We start from the raw sequence: 26,520 nt of genomic DNA on the forward strand, positions 1-26,520 counted from the left end.
AAAAACAGAGTTTTAAAAAGTGCTTTTAGTCATTTTGTTTCTCACTACAGCTGGAGGTGTTACTAACAAGATGATGAACAGGAATCAGTTAAGTGTTCTGCAACCGACATCCACAGCAGTCTCATTGTATGCTTATTATATCTTGAGTCAAAATATTGATTATTATCATTATACATCAGTTAAAATAGCAGCGTATCAATAGATGACTGAAAGTAGTCGTCCACATTTTCCATTAAAATTTGCAAATACCTTTAAATGCAAGAAATTCTTCAGATAACCAAAATCTTTTTACATATGCATTAAGAATTATATACAATTTTCCGCAGCTGTTTATTCATTGGAAAATTCCCAGGCTTGTGAGGTTCTTTAAAAATACAATTGGGAAATAATAGTAATAATTTTTATCTAAATGTGTTCTTAAGTTTTGGGTTTTTTTCAATCAGGGCTCTACTGTAAGAACAATTCTAGAATAGATTTATTTCTTATAATAAACACAAAATACAACACTTTTTAATCAAGATAACTTTACATGCTTGAAAATGCTCCATATTTTCTGGAAACAGATTTTGTCCCAAGGCCCTAGATTTTTCTTTCTTCCTCATATTCTTAAAGTGTCTGTATTTGATATGCTGGTATAATTACTTTTCTATAATAGAAATAATAGTTATCTCCTCAAAGATGCATAAATCTACACAGAGCTGATATGTTGTTCCTGAATATACTTTAAACTCATGTTATAACCATATTACCTATTAATATGTAGGTTACATATTAATGTTGCTACTTTTAGCTACAATGCTTTTACTACCTACCATGAGCTTAAATTTGTCTCATGTCTTTCTTATCCCCATTCACAAAGTTTTCAGTTTTCCTCAGGCTAATACTCTATAAGTCCTAGGGTACTGAACTTCAGAGTTTATCAGAAATTATCTGAAGAGCAAGAAAGAAGCTTAGAAGAATTATCACGTTTGTTACTTTGCTGTGCTTTACACAGACTTTTGTCAAGCAAATAAAGCATTAAAAATACTGCGGTTCTTCATTTTTCTGTACGTGTAGCAACATAAGGGTGATGTTTCATGCATCTTTATGACTTCAGGAGCAGTATATTGGCTAACAAATAAACACTACTACAGAAATACTTTCCACAATAACCAGGTCAGGAAACCTAAACTGGAATGTAATATCGACCTGAATTTCTCCATTTCCTATTTTAGTACCTGACATGGATTTACCAGAAGCCCATCTCCTTTCCCATGAACAGCACTAGTAGGAATAATGTGCATTTCAGGTATAATTCTAAAATAACTTCACTGACTGTGTGTTTACACACAGATCCCTAATCTGATTTAGAGATAACACAAACTACACTGTGTAGACTACTATGATGCTGTGGAGTATAGCCCAGATTGGAATCTGCTCTATATGCTTACTATTACAATGTGTTACCAGAAAAAGAAGAAATTTGCTTTGAATTTGAACTGAGTTTGAAAAGAAAATGGGAAGTCATTGCTGTGGTTTAAGCCCATCCAGCAACCAAGTGCTGACTTCCCCTCAACCCTGCCCCATTGGGACGGGAAGGAGAATTTGCCTGTGTCAGATTCAAATTAACCATTTCCTAGAACGCCATGGATTAGAGTGGGAATTTAGAAAATACTTTGTGTGCAAACACCTACGCTGCAGACATTCCTAATCAGGCAAGGTAAATCCCTGTCCAGCTACCCAAAGTGAGATATTTGAACTCGAAATCAAAGCTCCTTCTAAAGCCAATGAAAGGAGACCAGCACCTCCACAAAGCAATTCATTTAATCCCTGGATGTGTGTTTATCATCACAGATGGAAGGAAACATATGTCCATTCTAAGGAACCTTGAAGGTTATCTTAGATTAGACACCAACTGTGGATTTTATTCAAGATTAGATGTAGACATGTAAAGTGAGTATCTCATCTACCATTATAGTCAAAAGGCCTTCTTTTTTTGGTTTAGCATAATGTCAGATGATCTAGGATATCCTGCCTGGTGACTAGTCGCTACTCCAGATAATTACAGGTCGTGCCATAATTTCTAGCCAGTTGCAAATGTGTAAAGTGTGCATCAGATGACATTGGATGTATACATTAAGGTAAATAAACGGAGCACAATGAAAATTCAATCCTCTCTAAAGGAAGAACACTGTGTAAAGTAAATATGTAAGAAATCAACCATTTGTACTATATTATCTACCATAAAATTGACCACAAAAGGTGAACAATGTAAATACACTGTATTCCCAATCTCAGGGTATGCAAATATGAAAAATCTGTGAGAAAAGGATCTAATGCTAATTGCTTTTACACAAATATTCTCTCCAATTTACAAGTTTGATTCAGAGATACTGCTACTGCCACCAGTACATGCACAGAAATGTGATGTTTGGTTTATGTGTGGAGAACAGACTGTATTTATCTGCTTCATCCTCTTTGTTCAGATACAGGAGGGTGGAAAATATCACTCCACAGCCTTGATGAGCTGCTGTGCCATAGACAAGTATCTGATGTTGTATAAAGAATGTAAAAGTCCCACTGAAGTAAAAAAATGACTCATTCATATGTCTGGGAGTAGGATACAGCTCCCAGAAGTCAAACAGCTTGTGTTCACCTGCTCCTTTAATTCTGAAGTGCATTTTAAGTTGATATCTTATATAAATCATGAGTTCAGAGCAATGTGCTTTATCAAGAAGGCAGTATTCCAGCCACAAAATGCCATCCAAATGGAAAGCCCCCAAAAGTTACCAAGAATGAACAGAACATAACAACTATATTCTTGGGTTTCTCCATAATCAACTCTTGCATTGACTATTACACGTTTACAAGGTTTCAGTTTTCACATGGTCATTGTTGTTTAAAGCAGGAGAAGGTTTGCTCTTCTGACCATCAGTTCCTCCTTTGGACGTGTCCTGGAAGAAAAGCCTTGGCATCCACAGTGACATTAAAATTCTTTTGTATTCATTCCGAAAATTCTGGTTAAGAAGTCCGTATATTATTGCATTAAGGCAACTGTTAAAATAGGCCATGAAGTAGCTTATAATGAATAACCATTCGGGAACTTTTGGTGCCATTTTCATAGGGTCAATGGCTACAGCCAGTCCAATGAAGTTTAGAGGTGCCCAGCAAAAGGCAAAAATCACAAAAACCACAAACATGGTAAGAAAGTTTCTGAAGTCACTTGGCTTCAGTCCTGGCTTTGTTTCTGACTTGACTCGTCTTCTAACTTGAAGCACTAAAACCCAGATTCGAAGGTAGCAGAAGCTCACAATGGTGATAGGGACGATGAAGTGTATTACCACAACAGCTATGGTGTAGTAGGAGCTTGCAGTCTGAACAAATGTGCATGAATAGATGCGTGGGTCATACTTTAAAGAGCCAAGAAAAAAATTTGGCACAGTTGCAATTACTGTTAATACCCAGATTAAGGAGACGTACAGCATCGTGTTCCAACAGCTGTACACTTTGTCATAGGCAAAACTATGACATATATAGCAATATCTGTTTATTGCAATTGCAGTGATGTTGAAAATAGAGCCTATTACACTCAGTCCCATCACAAAGCCACTCACTTTACAGTGAATTTCACCCAATGTCCATCCATTGTGGAAAATAGCAAAGAGCACCAGGGGGTATGGATACAAGGCCACCACCAGATCAGCCAGAGCTAGGCTCACCACAAATGCATTACCTGGGGGAGAGAAAAATGCAGAGATGTAAGTCTGAAAGCAAGCATAGCTTTGAATGAGAAGAAAATGTGATATTTTATTTCAGGTAGCTGTAATGCTAAATTATTGATAATGTCGGCAAGCAACAGGTATATAGAACTAATAGGTCTCTATGGAAAGTAATTTTACAGTTCAGCTTAGAACACCCCTCAGATGTCTGCAGCAACATGATGTTTCAAATCTGTTGGTGACCTAATTACAGCCTTCCTTCCTATTTTAATCTTTAATAAACATAACCATCAGCAAGCCATTGTATAGGCACGTGTTGATATGCTTCAGTGTAGCTAACTCCACAGCTGGATTGAATAAGGGGGAAAAGAAAACAAGTCTAAATTGTACCAGGTAGGCAAGCCATTATGCCTTTATAACCTGTAATGCTATCAGGCTTGACACGGGAAGGCTATACAAAGATTAGGTCTATAGGGATTGCAAGGATGTGTTGTTTCATGTATGTTCCAAATTGCTACACAATAGTCTATATTACAGATATTTTCTGGGTGAATGGCCTACCCATATTGCAGTTATTTTCCCACTGGATTGACTAAAGAAGGGTGAATTGTCTTCACCACCCTCTGTAGAAAGGCATATTTAATTATACAAAGGAAAAATGCATTCATGCAAGAAGAAGTATTTGAATTCATGGAAGGAGCCTTTAGATCCTTTGCAGTTGACGACATTTAAAGAAACTTTAGTGGTATGGTGGAGACTTATTGTCTCTCTTTAAACAGCATCCTTTTCATCAGTCTGCAATTTCTGGGTATTGTTCCTATGGATAATTTACTAAAATAGTAGGATTGTCAACTATATTCCTGAAACATTAAATGTGAAATCACGCTTTAGGAACTTCCCAAGAGACAGAAAATAGAGGTACAAACTCTAGATTCTTAGAATTTAGTTAGCGTAAAACACACTTCTGGTTTGCTTATGAATTTTTTTTTTGCTTGAAATCCTTCACAGCATCAATAGATGTGCAAAATACCCAAGTAGCATTTAAAATCATGTGTGGAACATTGTTATTTTCTTAAAAGAGCAGTTAGAACCTCAATTCTACAAATTTTGAGCTTTCACATAGTATCACAGTATGCTAGAGATTGGAAGGGAACTCGAAAGATCATCTAGTCCAATCCCCCTGCCGGAGCAGGAACACCTAGATAATGTTACACAGGAATGTGTCCAGGCGGGTTTTGAATGTCTCCAGGGAAGGAGACTCCACAACCTCCCTGGGCAGCCTGTTCCAGTGTTCCGTCACCCTCACTGAGAAGAAGTTTCTTCTCAAGTTTAAGTGGAACCTCTTGTGTTCCAGTTTGTACCCATTACCCCTTGTCCTATCATTGTTTGCCACTGAGTAGAGCCTGGCTCCATCCTCGTGACACTCCCCCTTTATATATTTATATACACTAATAAGGTCACCCCTCAGTCTTCTCTTCTCCAAACTATAGAGACCCAGCTCCCTCAGTCTTTCCTCATAAGGGAGATGCTCCACTCCCTTAATCATCTTAGCTCATGCCCTGCGCTGGACTCTCTCCAGCAGCTCCCTGTCCTTCTTGAACTGAGGGGCCCAGAACTGGACACAATATTCCAGATGGGGTCTCACCAGGGCAGAGTAGAGGGGAAGGAGGACCTCTCTCGACCTACTAACCACCCCCCTTCTAATACGCCCCAGGATGCCATTGGCCTTCTTGGCCACAGTCCTCATCTAGGAAAGCAGTTCCCATTTAAGTACAGATATAGTGCTGTGGATAAAGACATCATTAGCTGGGAGCCATAAAACAAATGACCATGTATGATTTAACTCCTCAAAAAAATGACCTAAGTTCACCAGTGTACTGATGGCCCCTTCTGCTCTGCACCTGTAACTTGGTTAACCTGAATTAAGGAATGGGGAGCTCATCATCTCCCATTCACTTTAGGGGAAGACCTAAGTGTTTGCACAGCAGCTAGTGAACCTCAGGAACCTCACCAGGAAGTGTGATTGTCCATCTGTAGGTACAGAAACGTGGCTTATCTCAAGAGCTGTGTACAACTTATTTTAGACAGTTCCTTGTAATATACTTGTCAGCCTGTTTCACTTTTGTGCTACTTTAAAGGTCATACAAGTATTTTCATAGCTACAGTTTACTGACATGGTACTGAATGTAAGTCAATTCCATGTTATTTGTCTTAGAAGCAGGATGTAAGCCAATAGTACTATGCTGGGTTTTGTGCCCTCGCAGGCCACAGTCACTCCCTGTTTTAGGGTTGAAGGGGTCTATTTGAGTATGTTGTTAGAGCTACACAAAGAGATATTTCCTTCTGGCCTTATATGCCCTGTACTGAATACAGTTCAGGAATGCCATGATGTTGTGAAAAAAGTAAACGTAATTTCCAGTTGCAAAACCGCGTATTTTCTACTCAGGATTTCTAAGGCATTAGAAAAGTGTCTCCAGTTTGGGGCTTTGCACTTAAAGACAGCAGTGAACTTTGGTTAAACGTAATCTAGAGCAAAGCAAATATCTACCAGTTTCACGTTCTGTGAGGAAAGATTGAACAAATTAGGAAGACAATTGAGAGGAACATTCAGCTTTTTCAATCATATTTGAAAATTTACTGTAAATGCATTTGGCAAAAGGATTCCAAAATTTTGAGTGTAATTTAGTACTTCTTGAAAATTCCAGCTGCAGTGAATAAAGACAGTTAGCAATGAACTTGTCAAAACCATAAAATACCATTTTGCAACAGAAGAAGAATGGTGCAATATCTATAAAAGCCTCAAGCGATTTGTAACTTTTATGGCTTTTTCCAGAGTTGCATGCTCATATTGTGCACTGCAAAGTAAGGTCAAATGTTTTCTCCTTTCTACGTGGCTGACTGCAAAATGAAGTTTAATATTATATTAATGCAATGAATAATGTACAAAAGTAGAGAGAAACTTTTCTAATTCATATAAAATACATAAATACCATTTGAAGAAATAAAAGGTCTTTGATGTCAAGTGCTTGGAGAAAGGGAGTGTTCCTAGATACACCTGAGACATGGCATTTGGAGTGGTTATAATTACATCCATAAGATAACCAAAGAGGTAATTTTTTGTTGTCTGTGACAAAATAGAAACTACAGAACACTCATCTAGTTGGAATTATCATCATTATTTCCATAATTTACCTGATGGAATTTGTTCCTTGATTTTGGTTTCATCAGACCAAGATTATATTCATTTATAGGAAACAAATTTTCCAATTGGAATGAAAAGACCCCTTAATTACAAGTAGTAGCTACTAAAAGCAAGACATCTAGCCAGGAACTCAAAAGGATGCACAACTACTCTGTTTTAAACATTGATAGTTGGATGCTTGAAAGTCATGATATTGACTTTGGATGCAACAGAACTAGATCATTATTTCACGAAGCATTCTTGCACATTGGTTTGGTTACCCCAGTTAATAGAAAAAAGGGAACTTTCACACATTTTACGTGTCATGTAATTTTGATATGACTTAATATTGTACAATTTTAATCACAGAACAATCTTTTTGGTAAGTTCAGGACTTTTAAGGGCTAAGCGTCTGCCTTCTGAAAAGACAATTGACTTCTAGTATCTCTACCAAACCCAGAATTGCAATCACCAACCATTTTTCAAAGGTTTTGCTTCTTTCTTTGGTTTGCTAAAATGATTCATTATATATAATGGTGTTTTATTTGTTATTAGGTAGTGTTTTGGTTAGTACACATTAGTTTAACAAGTTATTATACATTGAATATAGGCACCACTCTCTTAGCTCTATTTCCTCCTGGCTAAAGTCATGTTTATCCTTGTGTACTCTTCTGCATACATTACTCTTGCTTTCTTTAGCATACAAAGGCCTAGCTTCACGACAGGAAAATTATTTCTACTCAGCCTATTTTGCAGACTGTTGCATTTTTATCTGCCCCCTCTTCTACTATAATGTGTTGGTAGATATTTCTAAATAGCAAGGCCTGATGACTCAGAATAGTTATTTTATTCTTCCATTTCCATATCCTAACCTTAAAGGAAACCATAAGGAGTTACGCTTGCAGATTTCTTAGTTCTTTATGTCTTCAGTTGGAATATAAATGGTAAAGATTTTTCTTTAGGCTTAAGGCTTAAAACTCCTCTAAAAATCAGTACTGTTTATGATTAAATACCCTTTTATACTGACTCAGAATTATAAGAACTAGAGTTTTCTATGGTACCATTATGACAACTACCTGTAGATATCTGTATGAAAGGAAGAGGAGCAAGATCTTGACTTTAATGAAGTAAGTGCCCTGAGAGTCTGTAAAATGAAGACAATAATTCCTCAGCACAGTTCACAGTAACAGACATCCTCAAGATGTGAGACTGACAGACTGCCCGTACGCACTAGGCGTTTCTCTAGTGCTAACTCACACTTCAGTCCTCTGCCAGACTCCTGTAGACCCTGTATTCAAAAGGAATTTAAAAAAGAGAGTTCTAGAAGGCTTCTGATAGCTTTCTTATTGTGTTTGATGTACAAAGACAAAATCTGGGCTTAGCTTTAAACAGCCTTATAGTCAAAGACACAAGATATCTCTTCAGGGATGCATGGTATCACCCATTCTGTAAGGTACTTTTAGGTAAATACTAAACATACAAAATACTTTTTTTTCTCTAGTTTTTCAAATGTTCACAAAATACACAAGGAGGGTCTAATCTTTTAGCTCTTTCCTGCAAATCATTAAAGGAAGGAAAAAAAAGGTTTACAGCCTCAATCATAAAGGAAAAGAAAGAGGTTTACAGCCTCAATCATAATTCCAGATTTCTGTAAGTGATATGCAGCTTGCGTCCAAAATGCTCCCTCAGGTATGACATCACTTCTCTGTAATAAAGATAATCTTGATCCTGACACTAGGCTTGGTATGGAAGTTGCTGGAACCAGGCAGGCAGGGAGAACTAAAGACTGGTCAGGTTTTTGTTTCTCTTTCTAGAGTAGGTCAGTGAATATGGCTCAAATGGCACGCAGGAAGATGTTAGCTGCTCCTGGAGAAAGGCTGATGCTTCCTATTTCCTCAATACTAATTTTCATCTCAGTTTTGACTTCTTTGGTAAGTATTTTTTTATGGCATTTAAGCTCTTGTGCTTCTTGATTTTTTGCTGTAACAGGTAACTTTAAAAACAGTTTGAAATCACCTATATCAACTCTTTCCCCTCACAATCCATCAGAAAAACTAAAACCTGCTAGCTCAACTCAGATGAAACTCCATTCATTTCAGCAGGAATGAAACCATCAGAAATAGACACCAGTAGCAGGTGGAGCAGAGAATTGAGTCTTTCACACACTGACATTTGAATTCCCTGTGATACAAGCCAAGACCTAGGGTAATCTGGTTTACCGAGACACGATAATCTACTATAATGTTCAACAATGTGTTACTAACAGAAGGTTTAACATAACGCCTCAAACAAGTGCCAGATGGGTTTGTGTTTTCTTTGAATATGACAATTTGAAAGTGGTGATATGCTCTTTTGTAGTTATGTTTCATGATTTCAGATATTAGTAGGATATACTGCAGATGCTGATGTAATGGAAAGAGACAGGCAATATGTTTTCATTACAACTGCAGTATTTTAGGTACTCCAGTAAAAATAAAACAGACAATGAGCCAGGCTTCAATCTATAGAATGTTTAGGTTATTTCTTTTTAGGAAATGCATGTTCTGTGAAACTCTTTAAATATTAGTGAGTGTAATTATCCTATGGTATGTATAAGGAAAATTCTCTATCATCACTGAGAATAGAATCATAGAATCATTTATGCTAGAAAGGGCCTTCAAGATTGAGTACAACCATTAACTTAACACTGCCAAGCCCACCCCTAAACCATGTCCCTAAGCACTACACCTACACATCTTTTAAATACCTCCAGGAACAGTGATTTCACCACTTCCCTGGGCAGCCTGTTCCAGTGCCTGACCACCCTTTCAGGGGAGGAATTTTTCCTAACCTCCAATCTAAACTTCCCCTGGTGCATTTTCTCTTGTCCTTTCACTTGGTAAGTGGGAGAATACACCAGCACTTACCTCACTACAACGTCCTTTCAGGCAGCAGTACAGAGTGATAGGGTCTCCCCTGAGCCTCTTTTTCTCCAGCCTAAACAACCGCAGTTCCCTCAAACAGATCTGGTTTCCTCTGTCTCCAGATCCCTCTGCAGAGCCTTCCTACCCTCCCACCCAACTTGGTGTCATCTGCAAACTTACTGAGTGAGAGTGCACTCGATCACCTCATTCAGATCATTGATAAAGATATTAAATGAAAATGGCCCCAGTACTGAGCGTTTGGGAACACCACTTGTGACCGACCACCAGCTGGATTTAACTCCATTCACCACCACACTTTGGGCGCAGCCATCCAGCCAGTTTTTTACCCAGTGAAGAGTGCACCCATCTAAGCCACCAGCAGCCAGTTTCTCCTGGAGAATGCTGTCAGAAACGGTGTCAAAGGCCTTACTAAAGTCTGGGTAAACAGTATCCGCAGCCTTTTCCTCATCCACTAAGTGGGTCACCTTGTCATATAAGGAGATGTATTAGTCAAGCAGCACCTGCCTTTCATAAACCCATGTTGACTAGACTTGATCACCTGGTTGTCCTGTACGGGCCAGGTAATGGCACTCAAGATGATCTGCTCCATAGTGTTCCCCAGCTCTGAGGTCAGAACGACATGTCTGTAGCTCCCCAGATCCTCCTTCCAGCTCTTTCTGTAGGTGGGCATCACATTTGCCAACCTCCAGTCAAGTGGGACCTCCCTGGCTAGCCAGGACTGATGATCAATAATGGAAAGTGGCTTGGTGAGCACTTCTGCCAGCTCCCTCAGCACCCTTGCATGGATCCCATCTGGTCCCATCGTTTTATCTGAGTTTAAGTTATGTAGGAAGTCACTGACCATTTCCCTTTGGACTATGAGAGTCTCATTCCACTCCCAGAATCCTTGGATTCTACCTTCCAGCTCAGGGACTGGGTACTTGGAGAACAACTGGTCTTACTATTAAGGACTGAGGCAAAGAAGGCATTAAGTACCTCAGCCTTTTCCTTATCCTTTATTACTATGTTTTCCCTGCATCCAGTAAAGGATGGAGATTCTCCTTAACCCTCCTTTTGTTGTAATGTATTTATAGAAACCTTTTTTATTGTCTTTTACAGCAGTAGCCAGATTAATTTCTAGTTGGTCCTCGGCCCTTGTACTTTTCTCCCTGCATATCCTAAAGACATCCTTGTAGTCCTGCGTGGCCTGCCCCTTCTTCCAAAGGGCCTTTTTCTTTCCTGTGTTCCAGCCAAATTTCTCTGTTCAGCCAGGCCTGTCTTCTTCCCCACTGGCTTTTTTTGGCTCATGGGGACAGCCTGCTCCTGCACCTTCAAGAGTTCCTTCTTGAAGTAAGTCCAGCCTTCCTGGAATCATTTGCCTATCAGGACTGTTCTATATGCAGAGCAGAAGGGCAGTATCTACTGTTGCAGTTATTCTTGTATTGTGCAGCTTTGGGAGAGCTTTCTGTTGAGAAATAATCCAGGCCTAGGTACCGTGAAAGTTAGATTCCAGTGTTTTCACAGAATAGTCTGGAACCCAGACTAAATACGGGTTAAACCTTAGTCATCCACCTTCTGGATGAAAGCATTATGCTTTTATGTAGAAGATGACAATGGGAAGAGGAACTTTTCACTTTAAGACAAAACAAAGCGAACACCCCACTATGGGGTAGCTTATTGGAAGATGCTGTGTACACCCTTTTTTCAAGATGTGCTACAAAGCAAAGAATGCAGGGCTCACAGGAATAGAACTCAACATGCAAAAAGTAGCTTGAGTTTGTGGCTTAGTGACTTGCAGACTGCTAAGACTGGGACTGAGTTGCTGCTGAATTGGTTGCAGGAGCTGCGTAGCTCACAGATGTCAATATAGTCTTGCTGAAAAGAGGTGCCTAGGATGCACTTATTACTATTATTATGTTTTTGAGATCATGCTTGGCAGCTAGGTATGAATATAACCCAGTAAACAAAGCCTCCGGGTTTAGTATATGCTCAGGCATCTCTGGTTAAATGTGGGATCTTTGGTGCTTGCTGTGAGTTTGCTGCCGTGAGTTTTATGCTAGACTGGAGGAGCAAAAAAGTAGTTTTAGTGCTGTACTGTTAAAAACTTGGTAAAGGCTTGAGGTTTGTAACCCCTTGGTCTATGACTGCTCTCCTGTGGCTACTTCTGCCGCGAGTACGGACAGTGGTGACTCTCTATTGCCACCTAGTGCTCCAGCCACAACTGAGACAATACACCACACCGACTCGCAGGGCAGGAGGCAGAAAGCAAGGGGTTGGTTCTTCCCGAGCAAAAGCCTGATCACTAATCGGATAGTACGTTTGTGGTGTTCTTAATACTTTTCTAAACTTCTAATACTTTCTGAGATTAAAGGAACATTCCTGGTACTGGGTGTTTTCAGAGAAAAAGGGAAGTAGAAGAGGCGAGACAGGCTCTTCTGGAGGATTCACCACCACCTAGTGATTTGGACACTTCCAGGATAGAAGAGCCTTTCCTGGGTAAAGGACTTGATCTTCTGTCTCCCATGGTCCCAAGAGAATGCCCTACTCACCAGCCCTGCTGCTCTTCTGGGGCTAGCATGCTTGTGTCTTTCTAGGTTATGTTCAAGCATTTCACCCTAGAACCAGACCACACAGGTTATCACTTCTATTGTGGAGTGTTCTTCATCAGTTTGTTTCAAAATAAAAACAAACAAAAAAAAAATCCTTCTCATGATTTAATAGGTGGGAAACTGAGATAGATGGGTGCAGGGACTCACCCAAGACACAGAGTAGGAAGAACACTCCAGGTTCATGAATCTTTCTCTTCTCTATTAGATAATACAACCTCTGTTAGGCACACTGGAGAAAATGATAATGCCTGTCCAGCTCACTGCTCCAAAATGACACCATAGTGTCATTCTAGTAGTGAGGGATGGAGCCAATAAAAGAGATAGAGCTATTAAGTGAAGCCAGTCAAATTCAAAGCAAACAAAAGGGGGTAGTTGCTGCAATAGGTAGTAAACAGATCTTACAGGTACAAGAAATTTTACCTGTAATTCAAGGGAAGGCTGGAAAAGTACTTGAAAGAGACATCAGTTGAAGGTTACCAGAGAGACATACTAATTTTAGGGAATAATCTGAGCTGGAAGGAATCACAAATTGAGAGGATGTAGAAATGTCATACAGGGTTGCTCTGTTCTCTTTTTTTCCCTGAGTGCCTGCTTACATCTACAGTTAAAGACAGAGTATGAGGCTATCTAAGTCCTTGGTCCCTACCAATATGACTGCTTTTGTGATGAGGACAGTTGGCTTCAGTGACACCATTCAGAAGCACAGCTCCTTCCTGGGCTCCGCCGTTGTGGTAATCTGAGTGGAACGATGTGACATTCTCCTTGCCAACACCTCCTCTACACAGCCAGCCCAATTTTGCTGATAAAATGTTCGAGTGGACAATAACCTTGTTCCGTATGTCCAGCTGAGCTGCGTTTTGCAGCAGGCACGCGGGTGAAGTTCCATTATGCCAGTGTCTTCACACTGAAATCAGGGTAGCCTAGGATGGCAAAAAGCCCCTCATGATGAGAGAATGTCTCTACTAAGACTGCTATTGCTTTTTGTGTACGGAATGAAGCCAAGACATATACTCTGAGCTCCTACCACTCTGGGCATTAGTGATGGCCCAGCTACAAACCTCCAGTTGCTGAGCACTATCACTAAATAACAAAAAAAAGACTCCTTTTTTTCACTAATTCAAGAAAGAAGTTGTATTTCCTGTATCTGTCAGTATATATCAGCTTAATTTTCTTCACTTGAAGTAATCACAGCTGTCGATTGCTTCAACCAAGAAAGAAAAGGAAACCTACATGAACAACTGCAACTGTGAAAACTCATTTACTTCAGATAAAGGGGCTAATATGAAAAGCTGCAAAACAGAACAGGCTCAATCTAGTCAGATCTTATAAATAGCTAGGCAACCTATTATTGCCAATAACATATTTCTTTTTCAATCTGCCAACACTATATTACATTTCATAGAAAAAAAAGAGTAAAATATGTGGCATTTTGTAGGATGTTATTTTGTTAAAAAAAACAACAAACCCCCAACAACAACAGCAACAAAAACACCCAACAACATAAAACTTGGTTCAGAGCGACTATAAAAGACCGGAGTGTGGAAAGAAACAAAGTAAGTTAAAATCGCTGGACAAAACTTTATTGTGTCCTGACAGATATTAACTTCTGTTGTGTGCAAAGCTAGCTCATCTTCTATTACCATCACTATTACTTTCTATTACCTTCATCTTTACTACTCTCTTTAGCCTGAATTTGTTTCAAAGGAAATTATGTTGGTTTTTTTCTCTTTTAGAGCAACAAAACAACATTTGGGTCCTTAGAATAACTGATCTTCTGCCTTCTTTGAGAAAGCAAGACAGGAAATTGAAGAATGAAAATAAATTAATGCAAACAAAGAAACATGTTTTGTTTTGTTAAGCTTTTTTGTTTGTTTTGGTTTTGTTTCATATTCACCAGGAGATCAGTTGAATTAAAACTAATAAAACCCCCTAAAACACAAAGAAATGAACTGAAAAAAAACCAACCCAACCAAAATACCCAAGAGCAAACAACAAGGCACAGAACAGAAAAAAGCTCTATTTTGAAATGTAAGGCTCAAGATATTACAGAAGATACTAAAAATATCCAGCAGATATACCAAGTGAATAAAACTGGGACTGTTGCAGACTATGGGACATACTCAATGCCAGTTAGCCAGGAGATCTGATTAGCTACGACAAGATGCATCTTGTAGCTTTGCCCTGTACAGAATAAGGCATTTAAACAGAGCAGAACATTTTGAGCAGTACAAATGTTGAGATCTCCTCTTATGGAAATGCAGACACATAGGTCATAATTTCCACAGCGATTTACTCAACTGCTCTGTGGGGCTCCCGATGAAGGACTCAGCATGTGACAGCTACACAACCAGAAACAAGTACATGTAAAGCATGTAAACGCAAACTAGTTACAGATGCAAAACCAAATAAAATCTAAGCCCTTTATTGCTGCTATGTACACTTAGGGGTTCCTGTGTTCGATTCTGAAATATAGCAGGAGATCCTAAGACAGTCTTGGAGTTCTATAAAACTGGATCTGATGCACTGCAGTAAACACAGTATATGGGAACATCTAATATGGGGAACACTTATGTTGACAAGTTCCCAATGCTTCTAATGTTCTCTGGAGTCCCTTCATTAGGATGTTCGTTTTCCTTCTCTTGTTTTCTGTTTCACCAAGGCAGAAAACAGATGATACTTGATGAAAATAGCCATTATAACCTCTCAGTGAGGAAGAGTCTTACCCCTTTTTTTCTGAGATTTTGGAAGGCCTCATCACTGTACATGCATAAGGAGATGAATGTCTTTAGAAGCTCTTGTCAGTCTGTGCCATCTGCTTCTTTTGGAAACAAGGTCTTAATGCAAAGCACACTGACATGATTCATCTTATAATGAAACTCACAGGTTTGTAAACAGCATGTAAACAGATAAGTAAATAAAATGCTTTTATAGGAAGCAATTGTGTATTTTCTTCTGAACTATTGGCTGGTTTGTGTTTCAGCTCACTACAGACAGTGTATAATGATCATTTCCTGGATTAAGGTATTTGCTGAGAGCCAGTAAAAGCCTTGCAAAATGACTAGACAAAAATCCTCTTTTCCGTCTGGGCCTGTGAGTCCAGCATTGTGATGTCCTGTGATGTCCAGCACTGAAAGTAGATTCTGAATTGTATAGTTAATGTTTCATGCCTGGGACCATAATCATGGTGAGATAATCAAAGGAAGGGTGGTAGGCATAGACATAACCAGTATAATCACAGGATCATTTATGTTGGAATTCATCTCTAGAGATCATCTAGTCCAACCCTCCTGTTTTTTCAAAGAGGGATCAACTACAGAAGGTTTTCAGGGCCATGTCCAGACAAGTTTTGACTGTCTCCAGCCCTGGAGACTCAACAGCCTCTCTGGGTGACCTGTTCTAATAAGAAATGAGTATACAAGATATTTATTAGGGAATAGGGGGAAGATGCTGATTTTACAACAGATGAGGGCTTTACTTGATCTAGTAAACAGCAGAAGGTATCTAAGATTGTACCTGCTACTATGTAGGTAGAGAAAAGACGTGCCCATTGACAGTAAGACAGAGGGTTTTTTTTGGTCAGAAGAGAAGGTCCCAGTGCAGATTAGAGTATGTGGGTCTTTGTTTTATTTATGTTTGTGTCTTCAGATTCCTTGTGGCAGCAGAATCTGAACAGTCATTGACTGGACATGATGGTCTGAGTCAAAGACAGAAACTGGACCAACAAACATTTACAGACCTGGGGGGCAGAGGCTGGAGTGTGGTGAGGGCTGCACAAAAAGAGGGAAGAGGCACTACATCCTAGCAAAAACAATGTTGGAAACTAACTGGCTTTAGCAAGGCCAGAATTTTTCTCCTTATCCACATACTCAAATACTAGCTTCAGCTTGCCCTTACCCAGGTTGCAGAATCCTTTTCCACATGCTGCTTTGATGATCTTTGAGAACTGTGATCTGCAACCAGCCATTCAGAATAACTCCTTGTGGAAGTACTAGCTGCAGCCCAAAGGAGCAATCTGGTAGTCCGTGATCCAGAAAGAGCAGTGGGTGACTTCCATCTGCATGAAGTACCGAGTCACATCTCTTCTACTGCATAAATAGACCAGCAAACTGGGTCAAACCAATGTCAGTTTTACTAAATCAGGATCAAATGGAAATCAGTTTTGTATATATTACATGAGAATGCTCTGTCTGAAGGTCATGTACTTCAATATCTTGTTTGTTCTCCATAAGCAGCCAGGTATTCTTGTTTTATATTTAACCAGGAAGCTGACCACGTAGCATGTTTTACAGTCTCTATGGTCCTAGCCTACCAGGTGTTTCATAAGAGTGACAAAGAGGATTACATTGTTTTGAGATTATCAAAATAAAGGTGTAATTACAGGATCTCAAATTAGCTCATTTTTGACGAGGTTGCAAGCTTTCTTCACTGCAAGGTCGCACTGGTAGCGCATGATCAGCTGCTTGTCTGCCAGGACTCATAAATCTTTTTCTGCCTAGCTGTTTTCCAGCTGCATGTACCCCAGCATATATCGGTGCCTGGAGTTGTCCCTCCCCAGGTACAAGACATAGAATCATAGAGTCGTAGATTAGTTAGGGTTGGAAAGGACCTTTAAGATCATCTAGTTCCAACTCCCCGCACTTCCCTTTATTGAACTTCATGAGGTTCCCATCAGACCATTTCTCCAGCCTGGCCACATCCTTCTGAATGGCAACACGATCTGAGGCATTAGCTACTCAGTTTGTATCTTCTGTGAACTTGCTGAGGGTACACTCTGCTGCACCATCTGTGCAGTGAAACAGTACTGGTCCCGGTATTGACCTCCGAGGCACACTAGTAGTAGCTTGCCCTCCTACTGGACTTTGCACTACTGGTCACAAGTCCCCAGTCCCAGTCATTCAGCCAGTTTTCAGTCTACCTCACTCTCCACTTATCTAACCCCTACTTTGTCATGCGGATGTTAGAGGAGGTAGTGTCAAAAGCTTTACTAAAGTCAAAGTAAACAACATCCAGTGCTCTTCCGTCATGCTAATCATGTCATTGTAGAAGGCTATCGTGTTGGGTCGGCATGATTTTCCATCCACGCTGACTACTACCACTCACCTTCCTGTCTTCCATGTTTTTGAAAATGGTTTCCAGGATTAGTTACTCCATCAACTATTCACTACCTTATTAATGAATCAGAAGTAGTACCTTCTTATAACAGCCTGCAATTTTTTTGACTGCTTGTCTTCCAACCATTAATTAAGTTAAACTTTGCTTAGATTATGATATAATTAATCCAAAAGGCAATAGCCAAGAATAAGACACTAATTGGAAATCTGTCACATATTCTCATAGGCTGAGGCTATCCACAGACTTGTGATCCTGACTTGAAAATAATTTATACATGAAATTTCTGGAAATATTGTGGAAGGCATTTCAACTCTTCAGATAAGTTCATTTGGCCTCAGTGGCACTGGAAGCATGTGGGGTAAAAGAAGGAATACATAGCTGAATCTCTTATGGTACATATCTCCCAGTCCTTCCTTTGAAGACGATTTTTATTTATATTTCATGAGTGAAGCACTGACGATCTGAAAGACCATAACATTTTACTCAGAAAAGAATGCAAGATCAGCTCTGGTGAAGCTTTGAATAATGTAATTAGCTGATTCAGTGCAGTTACCATTTAGTTACCTGGTTAGTTACCTGGTTTAGTGTAGCTACCAATGAAGTTACCAATTTTATATGGCAGTTAGCTACATTTTAATAGTGTAGCTAGCTGGTTCCTGTAGGAAAGCTCCAGGAAAGTTCATCTCTGCTTTGGAACGTATACAAACACTCTTTGTGTAAAGCAATTCACATCTGTTTTTTGCGAATTCTAACTCTGTAGAAAATGGAATTCAGCAATTTTGCACATAGGTGTAAAGTGGGGGCTGTTTCTGAACAGCTTGATGCCCAGAAGATCCTTGGTGTGTGAACACTTTGGGAAATCTGTTATTTTCATTCCATGCTTATGTAGAAGTAATGGTGTGCTGACTCTTCCTGCATATCTCTGTATTCGGTATGGTGGGTAACACCCACTGCTCTTGGCAGATCTTGGATACGTGAAGGATGCAGTCCTTAAGCCTGAATTCAGAATTGTCAACAGTTTCAATGAATGAGAGCTAAAAATGCCCTCAGCAATGAATGGCTTCCCTTCAGAGCAGAGTAGTAGCATTTACTGTGTAGTTTAATAACCTAATAAGGAAACAGAAGAATTTTATGTGAGAGGCTAAAAGGAGTGACAATCTATTTTAAAGGACAACATGGAAAGAAATACAAAGGTGTGTTAAAGTTGCATGTTGTTTCACATTTGCAAAATTTGGTTTGGCTGAGTGAAGATGGAAATTCCACCTGAGGTGCTTTGTGAAACTTCCTCTGTAACAATCCAGAAATTACACCCTGTGCATTCCAGTGAGTAACGCCTGATGTCAAACGAGTTGGCTTGAATGCATGGTCTTTTGAACATAGATTCCCAGGAGTCTTAAGAACCATAAGCTGTACTTCACAGAAAGGAAGGATGGGATAGCTCCCAGTTGGCATGTAGTCACTATGCCACCTGCGTGTCTTTGCTTGCCTTAAAGCAGTTTTAATATAACATCGTTCAACTTGTCAGTAGAAAAGCTGAATAGAGTTGTCAACTTCTAAGTATATCTTTAAAAAGTCCAAAAGACAATAACACTGATGCACTTCACCATGGGTAGATCTGCACAGCATGACTACCTTGAACAGACATTTTTTTAAAAGATATTTATTTAAATATATTTTAAATAATATTCAGTAAAAAGATTATTTTTACTTGAATAAAAAGTAGGAAGTAAAAATACTTTGATTGATTGGCTTACACATATTCATCAGTGATAGCCATCTGACATAAGGTCCTTTACCCTGTTTGAACTCAAATGAAATGCAGTGAGGTACTTAGAGAAATTGCACTGGCTTTAGAATGAGAGGACATTGAGAATTTCAGGCAGGACTTGAACAAATCTTAGAGTTGTGAGGGTACCATTTATAGATCCCTGTCTTTTTTGAGTGATGTATTTTACAATCCAATGATAGTTCCAACTTACAATTAGTTAACATAATTATGTTTACAAGGTTGATGTACTGAGCAGATATTTTTCCTGTTAGTCAGATTGCTAGCTCTAGTGGCTCTTGGTGGTATTTTCTGACTACAATTATTGCCCTCATTGGGCAAATATGGCAAGCTAAACCAACAGATGAACACATGTTGATCTACAGCAGAAAGATGATAATGTTTGTGGAAATGTCATGTTATATTATAATCTTCATAGAGGTAATCAACCATTGAAAATGAGCCAAGTCCATAAAAAAACACTGAATAATTGGTAACTGTGTAAGAAGGGTTGTTTTATCTTCAGATATAATTTAAGCAGCATTTATTAAAGAGTGTAACCAAATACCTCTGTAATTAATATGTAACTTTAAAAGAATCATAGCAATCAAGATCCTAGTCATATGATGAATGTGTTTAGGCTGTTGTTATCTGTTGTTATGTCAATACATGACTGTCCCACATGCAGCTGAAATGTCAGGAAAACGCTGTCTCTGTGATATAGCTCAGTCCTTATCAGTATTGAGACTGAAAATAAACCAGAACATTCCAAAGCACTTACTGTTGTTAAGGATGGCAATAAAGTTGCACCCAGAGCAATTAGACACATTTCTGTTGGCTTTTGCTGTCAGGAAATCTGTTTCTTGCCCATATCAAGGTGGGAGTTTAAAAACTAGAACAGCCACTCGGATTGATTTCTGGGTAGAAGAGAACTACCAGAGCATTTCTTCCTTTCAGCAAGGGAAAAAAAATGGTTTTGTTTTATCAGCTCAGGATAACATAGCTGTTCTCATGCATATTCTTGGGAAAAGGGCAATGTACTTGACAGTCTATATCAAGGTACCAATATGTGCTTATAAAGGATAACTTCTGAGAAGCTAAAATCTGGAGCATAAGTGAAGATACTGGCACTCAGAATAGATCCGAATTGGAGTAGGAGTAGAATTTACTCCTAGAGGCAAAGAACAGATTATCACTGATTCAATGAGATGAATGTAGTCTCCTATAACATCCTCAATAGAATGGTTCAAGCCATCTGGTGAATCTACATCTGCTAAAATAGTTTTTAAAAATAATCTTTTAAAACGAGCAGTCCTGTGAGTAGATCCAGTCTCTCTTAGCTCTTTGCCTGATTGTGAATCCTTGAATCAAGAATAGAACTCAAGAATAGGTCCACTCAAGAATAGAACTTTCCTGCAGAGAGGTTAGGCCTCATGCAGTCAGTGTGTCTTGCAAAATAAATTCCAGTCCAGAATCCAGGACAGAGCTGGCAGCAAAGGGAATGCTGCTAAGAAACATTAGAATTGCCATGCTACAGCTGCTAAAAGGTCCTTCTAATTTCCTGTATCAGGGGGTATGTTTTCTTTGGTTATTTGAGGGAGATGAAAGGAAACTTATTCATACTCTAAGCTGGGAAAAAAAAGAAAAGCTATTTGACTGTGTTAGTCTTGGACCTATGAAGAGCCTGGGTATGGTGGTGCAGGCAAAGCATCACACTAACATCATGCCTTGGTTTTCCTTTTGGATAGAGAGGACTTGTGCCAAATAAAACACACAATGTAAATATACCCTTGAATTCTTCCATTACAGGTTCAAGGAAACCTTTATACTTCTCCAGTCCTACTAAATGCTTATCATTTCATTTTCTGTCAAGATAAGCACAACCTGTGTAACTTGTCTGTTTAACAACATTATACTTTAAAATAAAAGGTTCTTGGAGTTGATCTTGGTGACATACTTCCTGTTTGCTTGTCAATATACTGATCACTTCTTCTACAGGATAAAATAAAATTAAAATTTAGAGCTATTATTCAATATGATATTGCCAGGTGCTTCAAAGGAGGAACTTTATAGGTACCCTATAGCTGTAGAATAACCGGCTTCAGGTTACCATTTTACCCTAATCCTTAGTTACTAGAGTTTGTTTTACATCTGCCACTAATACATTCCATACTTTCTCCAGTTTTGGTAGCATTAACTATTATGACTGTGAACACTCTAAATATTTGCGGAAGAGCCAGTAATTCTTTAACTTTAGCAAATTCCTGGCTTCCACAGGTTATTTAGTGTTTGAGACAAAGTGACCTCCATTTTAGCATGCTCCATCTCCAGATTATGCTCAACATCTCCTTGGTCTCATGTCATGATTCTTTAGATGATGAGAAAATGGGTAATTCTAGTCTACATTCTCTAACACTATCCATTATCCTATATACAGTGTCATATAAAGCCATTTCTTATTGCTTTTGAAGAAACTATCTCCTCAGGATGCCGTGTGATACAGATTGATACAGAAGTTATTTTATTTTCCTTTATGATGTTTCTGTACTCCTAAATTCTTCTTTAAATTCCATTAGGCTGGTAATTTCCTTACAAACTTTCTGCTTCCAAAATGTTTCAAAATCCGGTATTCTTTTCAATTTAGAACATTTTTAGGTCTCTGATTTTCACTTTTTCCAAACTTGCTTGTAAGGTTTACTTCCTTTTGCTGAGGGAGACTTTTTTTGGTCATTTTCCTGATTTGCAAATGAATAATGGTGGCTTTTCACTTTACTCTTTTACATTGGGAATTATTGAGAAGTTAACAAATTTTAACATTATTATTCTGTAAGTAACTTTGAAGATTTATTTTCTTGGCCGGTTACTTGGTTTGAACCAAGTCACACAGCAGAAGATGGAATTAGTGATGAACTTATTCTGTCTTCTCTCCAAGAAGAGAAGTGTAATTAGAAGTATGAGATGAGTCATGGGCACATGACTGAATAATTCTGGAAGTTATATAGAAAGACTTTGAGTATTGATCATTCGGAGATATTCTCTGAGAAGAGGTTTCATATGCTTCATGGACAGATTTCACCTAAGCATATGGGATACCAGCTTGCAATCCAAGCTGGCAGAATGAATAAAAAGAACTTGAAATTGAGAGATGGGAAAAGAGTCTGTGGAACAATCATTACATTTCTTCATTTAACACCAAGGCCAGGGGGAATTTTGGCTTCAGGAAGGTGGTGGCAACAAATATAGAAAAAAGGAGCTCAATGACAGAGGAGTTCAACTGGAGTAGTAATAAAAAATAGCAGTAGTTAGAAAAAGAACACCAGGAACCTATGCAACAAAATAGGGGATCTGAAATCAGTGAGAAATTAAAACCAAACTTCATGGAAATAATAATTATTAGAGTGGGATTGCACCAATAATCAAAGATGACAAATATGAGCTGAAAGATCATAGAGTCATAGAATCAAGAAGTATAATCTTCATTAAAAAATACTATAATATCCTCATATCCTGGTAAAAGCCAAAATTACTTTGGGAGAAGAATTTTCATAGAATCATAGCATAGTAGAATAGTTAGGATTGGAAAGGAATTTAAAATCATCTCGTTCCAACCCCACCACCTCACAGGGACACCTCACACTAAACCATGTCACCCAAGGCTCTGTCCAACCTGGCCTTGAACACTGTAGCTGTGCCAAAGGCACATAGTTTAAAGACAATGCTATGTTCAGGGATGTATGCAGAAATCTGTAGTAAGATATTACCTCTGTTTTAACAGGGAAATACTAATGGAAACAATTTAACTATGGGACATTACAGCTCTTTACATGCAAAGGAGATAATAAACACACTAATGGCTGTTGAGTTCTGGACATGTACCCTGTAGATTTCTCAATATAGACTCTATTTGTCAACATACCCTGGTCTTTGTTTTGATAAAGAACAGAGACATTCCTGAAGAGACTGTCATAGAAAATAAGGTTGTATTGAAAGCAGATGATACTATTTAGTTTAAATTAAATGGAAGAATAAACAAACCAGACATAACTTAGAAGAGGTTTTGAACACTTTGATAAATAGAAGAAGCTAATTAGGAAAGTTAAATCAACTGTATTGAGGAGCTTAGGGACTTAAATGAGGAATAAGCTTGGCATTTCTTCATATTAAAGATAGAAAAATATTCTCTGGAACTTGCTCCAAAGAGTGGGACAAAAAGCACTCAAAACAACAAAGTTCCTGATCTAACCAGAGAAAAAGTTGTCTTGGCAAGGATACCAGTGGCAAGAAATGAGGCTATGAGGAACCAGGAGAGATATGTCCACAAAAGAACACTGCTAGAGAAACCAAAACTGAATAAAGGGGGAACTGACAAAACCCCTAAACTTCATTGGCTTTGCAAAGACTTCTAAAATTAATCAAATGCCCTTTAACCACATTAACAAAATTAAAAAGGAATGAGGAGCTACAGGGGAAGGAGCCCTCTGAAAACAACTTAAAATGGCTGCTGGCCTGAAGAAAGATTTTGCTACAGTTTTTAATAAGGACGGTAATGCTGGGGACAAAGCAGGCTGGCAAGTGAGAAATTGACGTATCTGCAATAACTCATAAGGACCGGTAAAAAGGTCCCTGGTTCTGTGGTCCTCACTGCCAGTAGGGATGCGCTAATTTCTCTTAGGCTGTGTGGCACAGTGCTTGGCTTCCACATGCACAGTTTTGCCATGACTCACCTGCAGTTTTGGTGCTCTCACACTTTACTACTCATTCCTTCACTCTTGCTATGGCGCTGGCACAACTGCTGTTTCTTTTCGCATGAAAGGTGCTAGCAATAAATCAGAAAAATAATTAGTCAGGGAGTAATGACAAAACTAAAACAGTGTTGCCACCTCTGGAAGATTAATTTGCCTACCATAGAGTATGTGCTTTGGGTTGTATTTAAGGTGGCAAATCAGCTGCAAAGGAAGAATGTATTGAGAAATCTTCTGGCTTCTTAATTGTAGGCAAGGCCACAGGAAAAAAAATGGAAGAAAAGAAAAATTAAAGATGCAGGTAAAAACAAATGGAATAAAATTCACTGTAAGCTTATACAAAGTGCCTGTACCAAGTAATCTGATCAGCTTTACTAAATAAAAGCTGGACTTGGACGTTCTGTACTTGGGAGGTTGCTCTAAACTGATCTAGCCTTGGAAGCACATATGCTAGGATACCACACACGGTCTGTTGCCACCACTGTCTGGATGGTGATGACAGAAAATTTTTGGACCAAAGGGAGATAACCTACATTGAATTAATTCTGTCTGGTTCAGAAGTATTATGTCACAAAACACAAAGAGAACTAATGAAATTTTGGGATAATGCAAAGTTGAGAGCCCACACTGATATGGGGAAATGTCAAGATCTATTTTTCCTTAAGGACTAAAAGAGCAGAAGGTGGACAGCATATAACAGCATGAGGGGTGAGGTCAGGTACTGAAGGAATAATAATTGTGTGGACTGAAAAGACAAGAAAAAAAAGAGCTGCATTAGCAAGTGACTGCACCAAGAGAAGTCATCTACATGATTCTATCTCACTAAAGGAAAATGTAGCTTCAACGTATAACAAGTCTATTTTGTCCATCCAGGGAAGGAATGAACAGAATTGAATATTATTTTTCTTGAAGTTATTGGTGTTACTTCACCTGTATTACTATGAACAGTTCAGTTTTCTCTTGTCCAAGACAGATTAATTCAGCTGGGATTTAACTGAAAGGCATAAAACAATCAGGAAAATTAAGAGCCTTGTTAGTTACAGGGAACTAAAAGCGTTTGGCTTGTTCACCATGGAAAAAAAAGGTTGAGAGATAAATATGTGTTGATTCTTCATTAATATATCACAAGAGTTCTTACCAGATAGATAAATGATCCATCCAAGTTAAATGACAATTATAGGTCTACAAACAAAAATATCCACTATACATTAGCAACAAAGAAGTATGAAGTTCAAATAAAAAAAATGTTTGAACCACATTATTATTACAAAAGTATAGGAGAGCTTTATTTTAAGTGAAGTTCAATGAACTTCGTGAATGCTGAAGTAATGTTCGCATGTTCCATTTCTTAATACTAAGCAGCTTCAAGGCTCAATCCTGAACATGAGAGAGAACATGAAGGCCAAACCCACACAGTCCCAGGGTTGAGAATTCCACAGATCCAGGGTTCAAGAAGTCAGGAGTACAAAAGCTGAAACCATAACAGTGGGATCTCATGCTCTGCTCCTCAAAATATATTCTTGTCAGCACCACTACTGATATTAAAAGACAATTACATTGAGTGGTTTCCAGACCCAGGAAGCATATTGAACATTTAAGTTGTATCAGTAATGATTTTTCTTTTTCTCTCAATCTTATTTGAATCAATATGATCAGTTGGAGGACAGGCTGTGAGGAGGAGGAAAATATATACACTTAAAAATGCAAACTGACACGTTACTAGAAGAATGACATAATTCTGACTTCATATGTTGACTTCTTCTCACCCAAACATAGGTGATTATGTTGAGGTAGTCCCTCTTGATTCTCTTTGTTTTTAATGAAGAGGAATAAACACTTTCATGGGTTGAATCATGTCATCCTAATGTAGATGTCAAAAGTAAGTTAGATTAACTACTCCCTGAAAATGCTTATTTTTTTCAATTGATTAGAAAAAAAGCCCAGGGGAAGAAGCTCAGAAACAGGTATCTCCACTGTAGTGTTCTGAGAGAAGAATTCCACCCCAGGAGACAGCTGTCCTCTACCCCAGAGGACAGGAATAATAGGGGAGGAATAAAGGAGAAAAAGAGAATTGATGCGGCCAAGGAGATGAAGAATAAGTGAAACCAGAGTATAGCAACGGAGGAAACATACCATTAGCTATATCACAGAGATGTGGAGTAAAGGTTATGGGAAGGGACATAGCATGGAAAAAGACTACTAGACTTGGTTATATTGCCCAACATGTTTATTTAGGAGACAGACAAGTACTTTGTTACAATTCTATGTGCAGGAATGTTTTATGTTGTACAGATGTACATACGAGGAGTATTGTCCATCTCTGTAGCCATGCTCAAATTAGGTAGAAGCAAACATTAAACACAGTCATGTTCTTACAGGTAAAACAGAAAAAAAAACCAAACCCCAAATGATGAATTTTGACATATTTTGTGTTGCAACAACACATTGCCAAGGGAAATCAGGGTCTCATCCTGCTGTGTTAGCTGTTAGACATAGAAAGGAAAATAGTG

General features: G+C 38.6%; 1 protein-coding gene across 3 annotated transcripts in view; it reads right to left on the reverse strand.

Moving 5' to 3' along the window:
- Positions 1 to 428: 428 nt before the first annotated feature.
- Positions 429 to 26,520, reverse strand: part of MTNR1B (melatonin receptor 1B) — a 30,308-nt gene continuing 4,216 nt past the window's right edge. The window contains exons 2-3 of one of the 3 annotated variants that reach the window (XR_009744202.1): positions 12,332 to 12,397; positions 3,577 to 3,712 (exon numbers count right to left, since the gene is read on the reverse strand). Coding sequence is in view for 2 of the 3 variants with exons in the window: in XM_061457901.1 (XP_061313885.1) it covers positions 2,844 to 3,712 (869 nt within the window). In the remaining variant the exon portion in view is untranslated. Of the gene's footprint in view, positions 3,713 to 12,331; positions 12,398 to 22,964; positions 24,085 to 26,520 lie in introns of those variants that run through there. The other 2 variants (XM_061457901.1, XM_061457902.1) reach the window with 2 other exon arrangements.

This window comes from Pezoporus flaviventris, unplaced genomic scaffold (assembly GCF_033815535.1).
Source record: "Pezoporus flaviventris isolate CSIRO_AGI_PZ_B2104156 unplaced genomic scaffold, CSIRO_AGI_Pfla_v1 ptg000025l, whole genome shotgun sequence".
Lineage (NCBI taxonomy): Eukaryota > Metazoa > Chordata > Aves > Psittaciformes > Psittacidae > Pezoporus > Pezoporus flaviventris.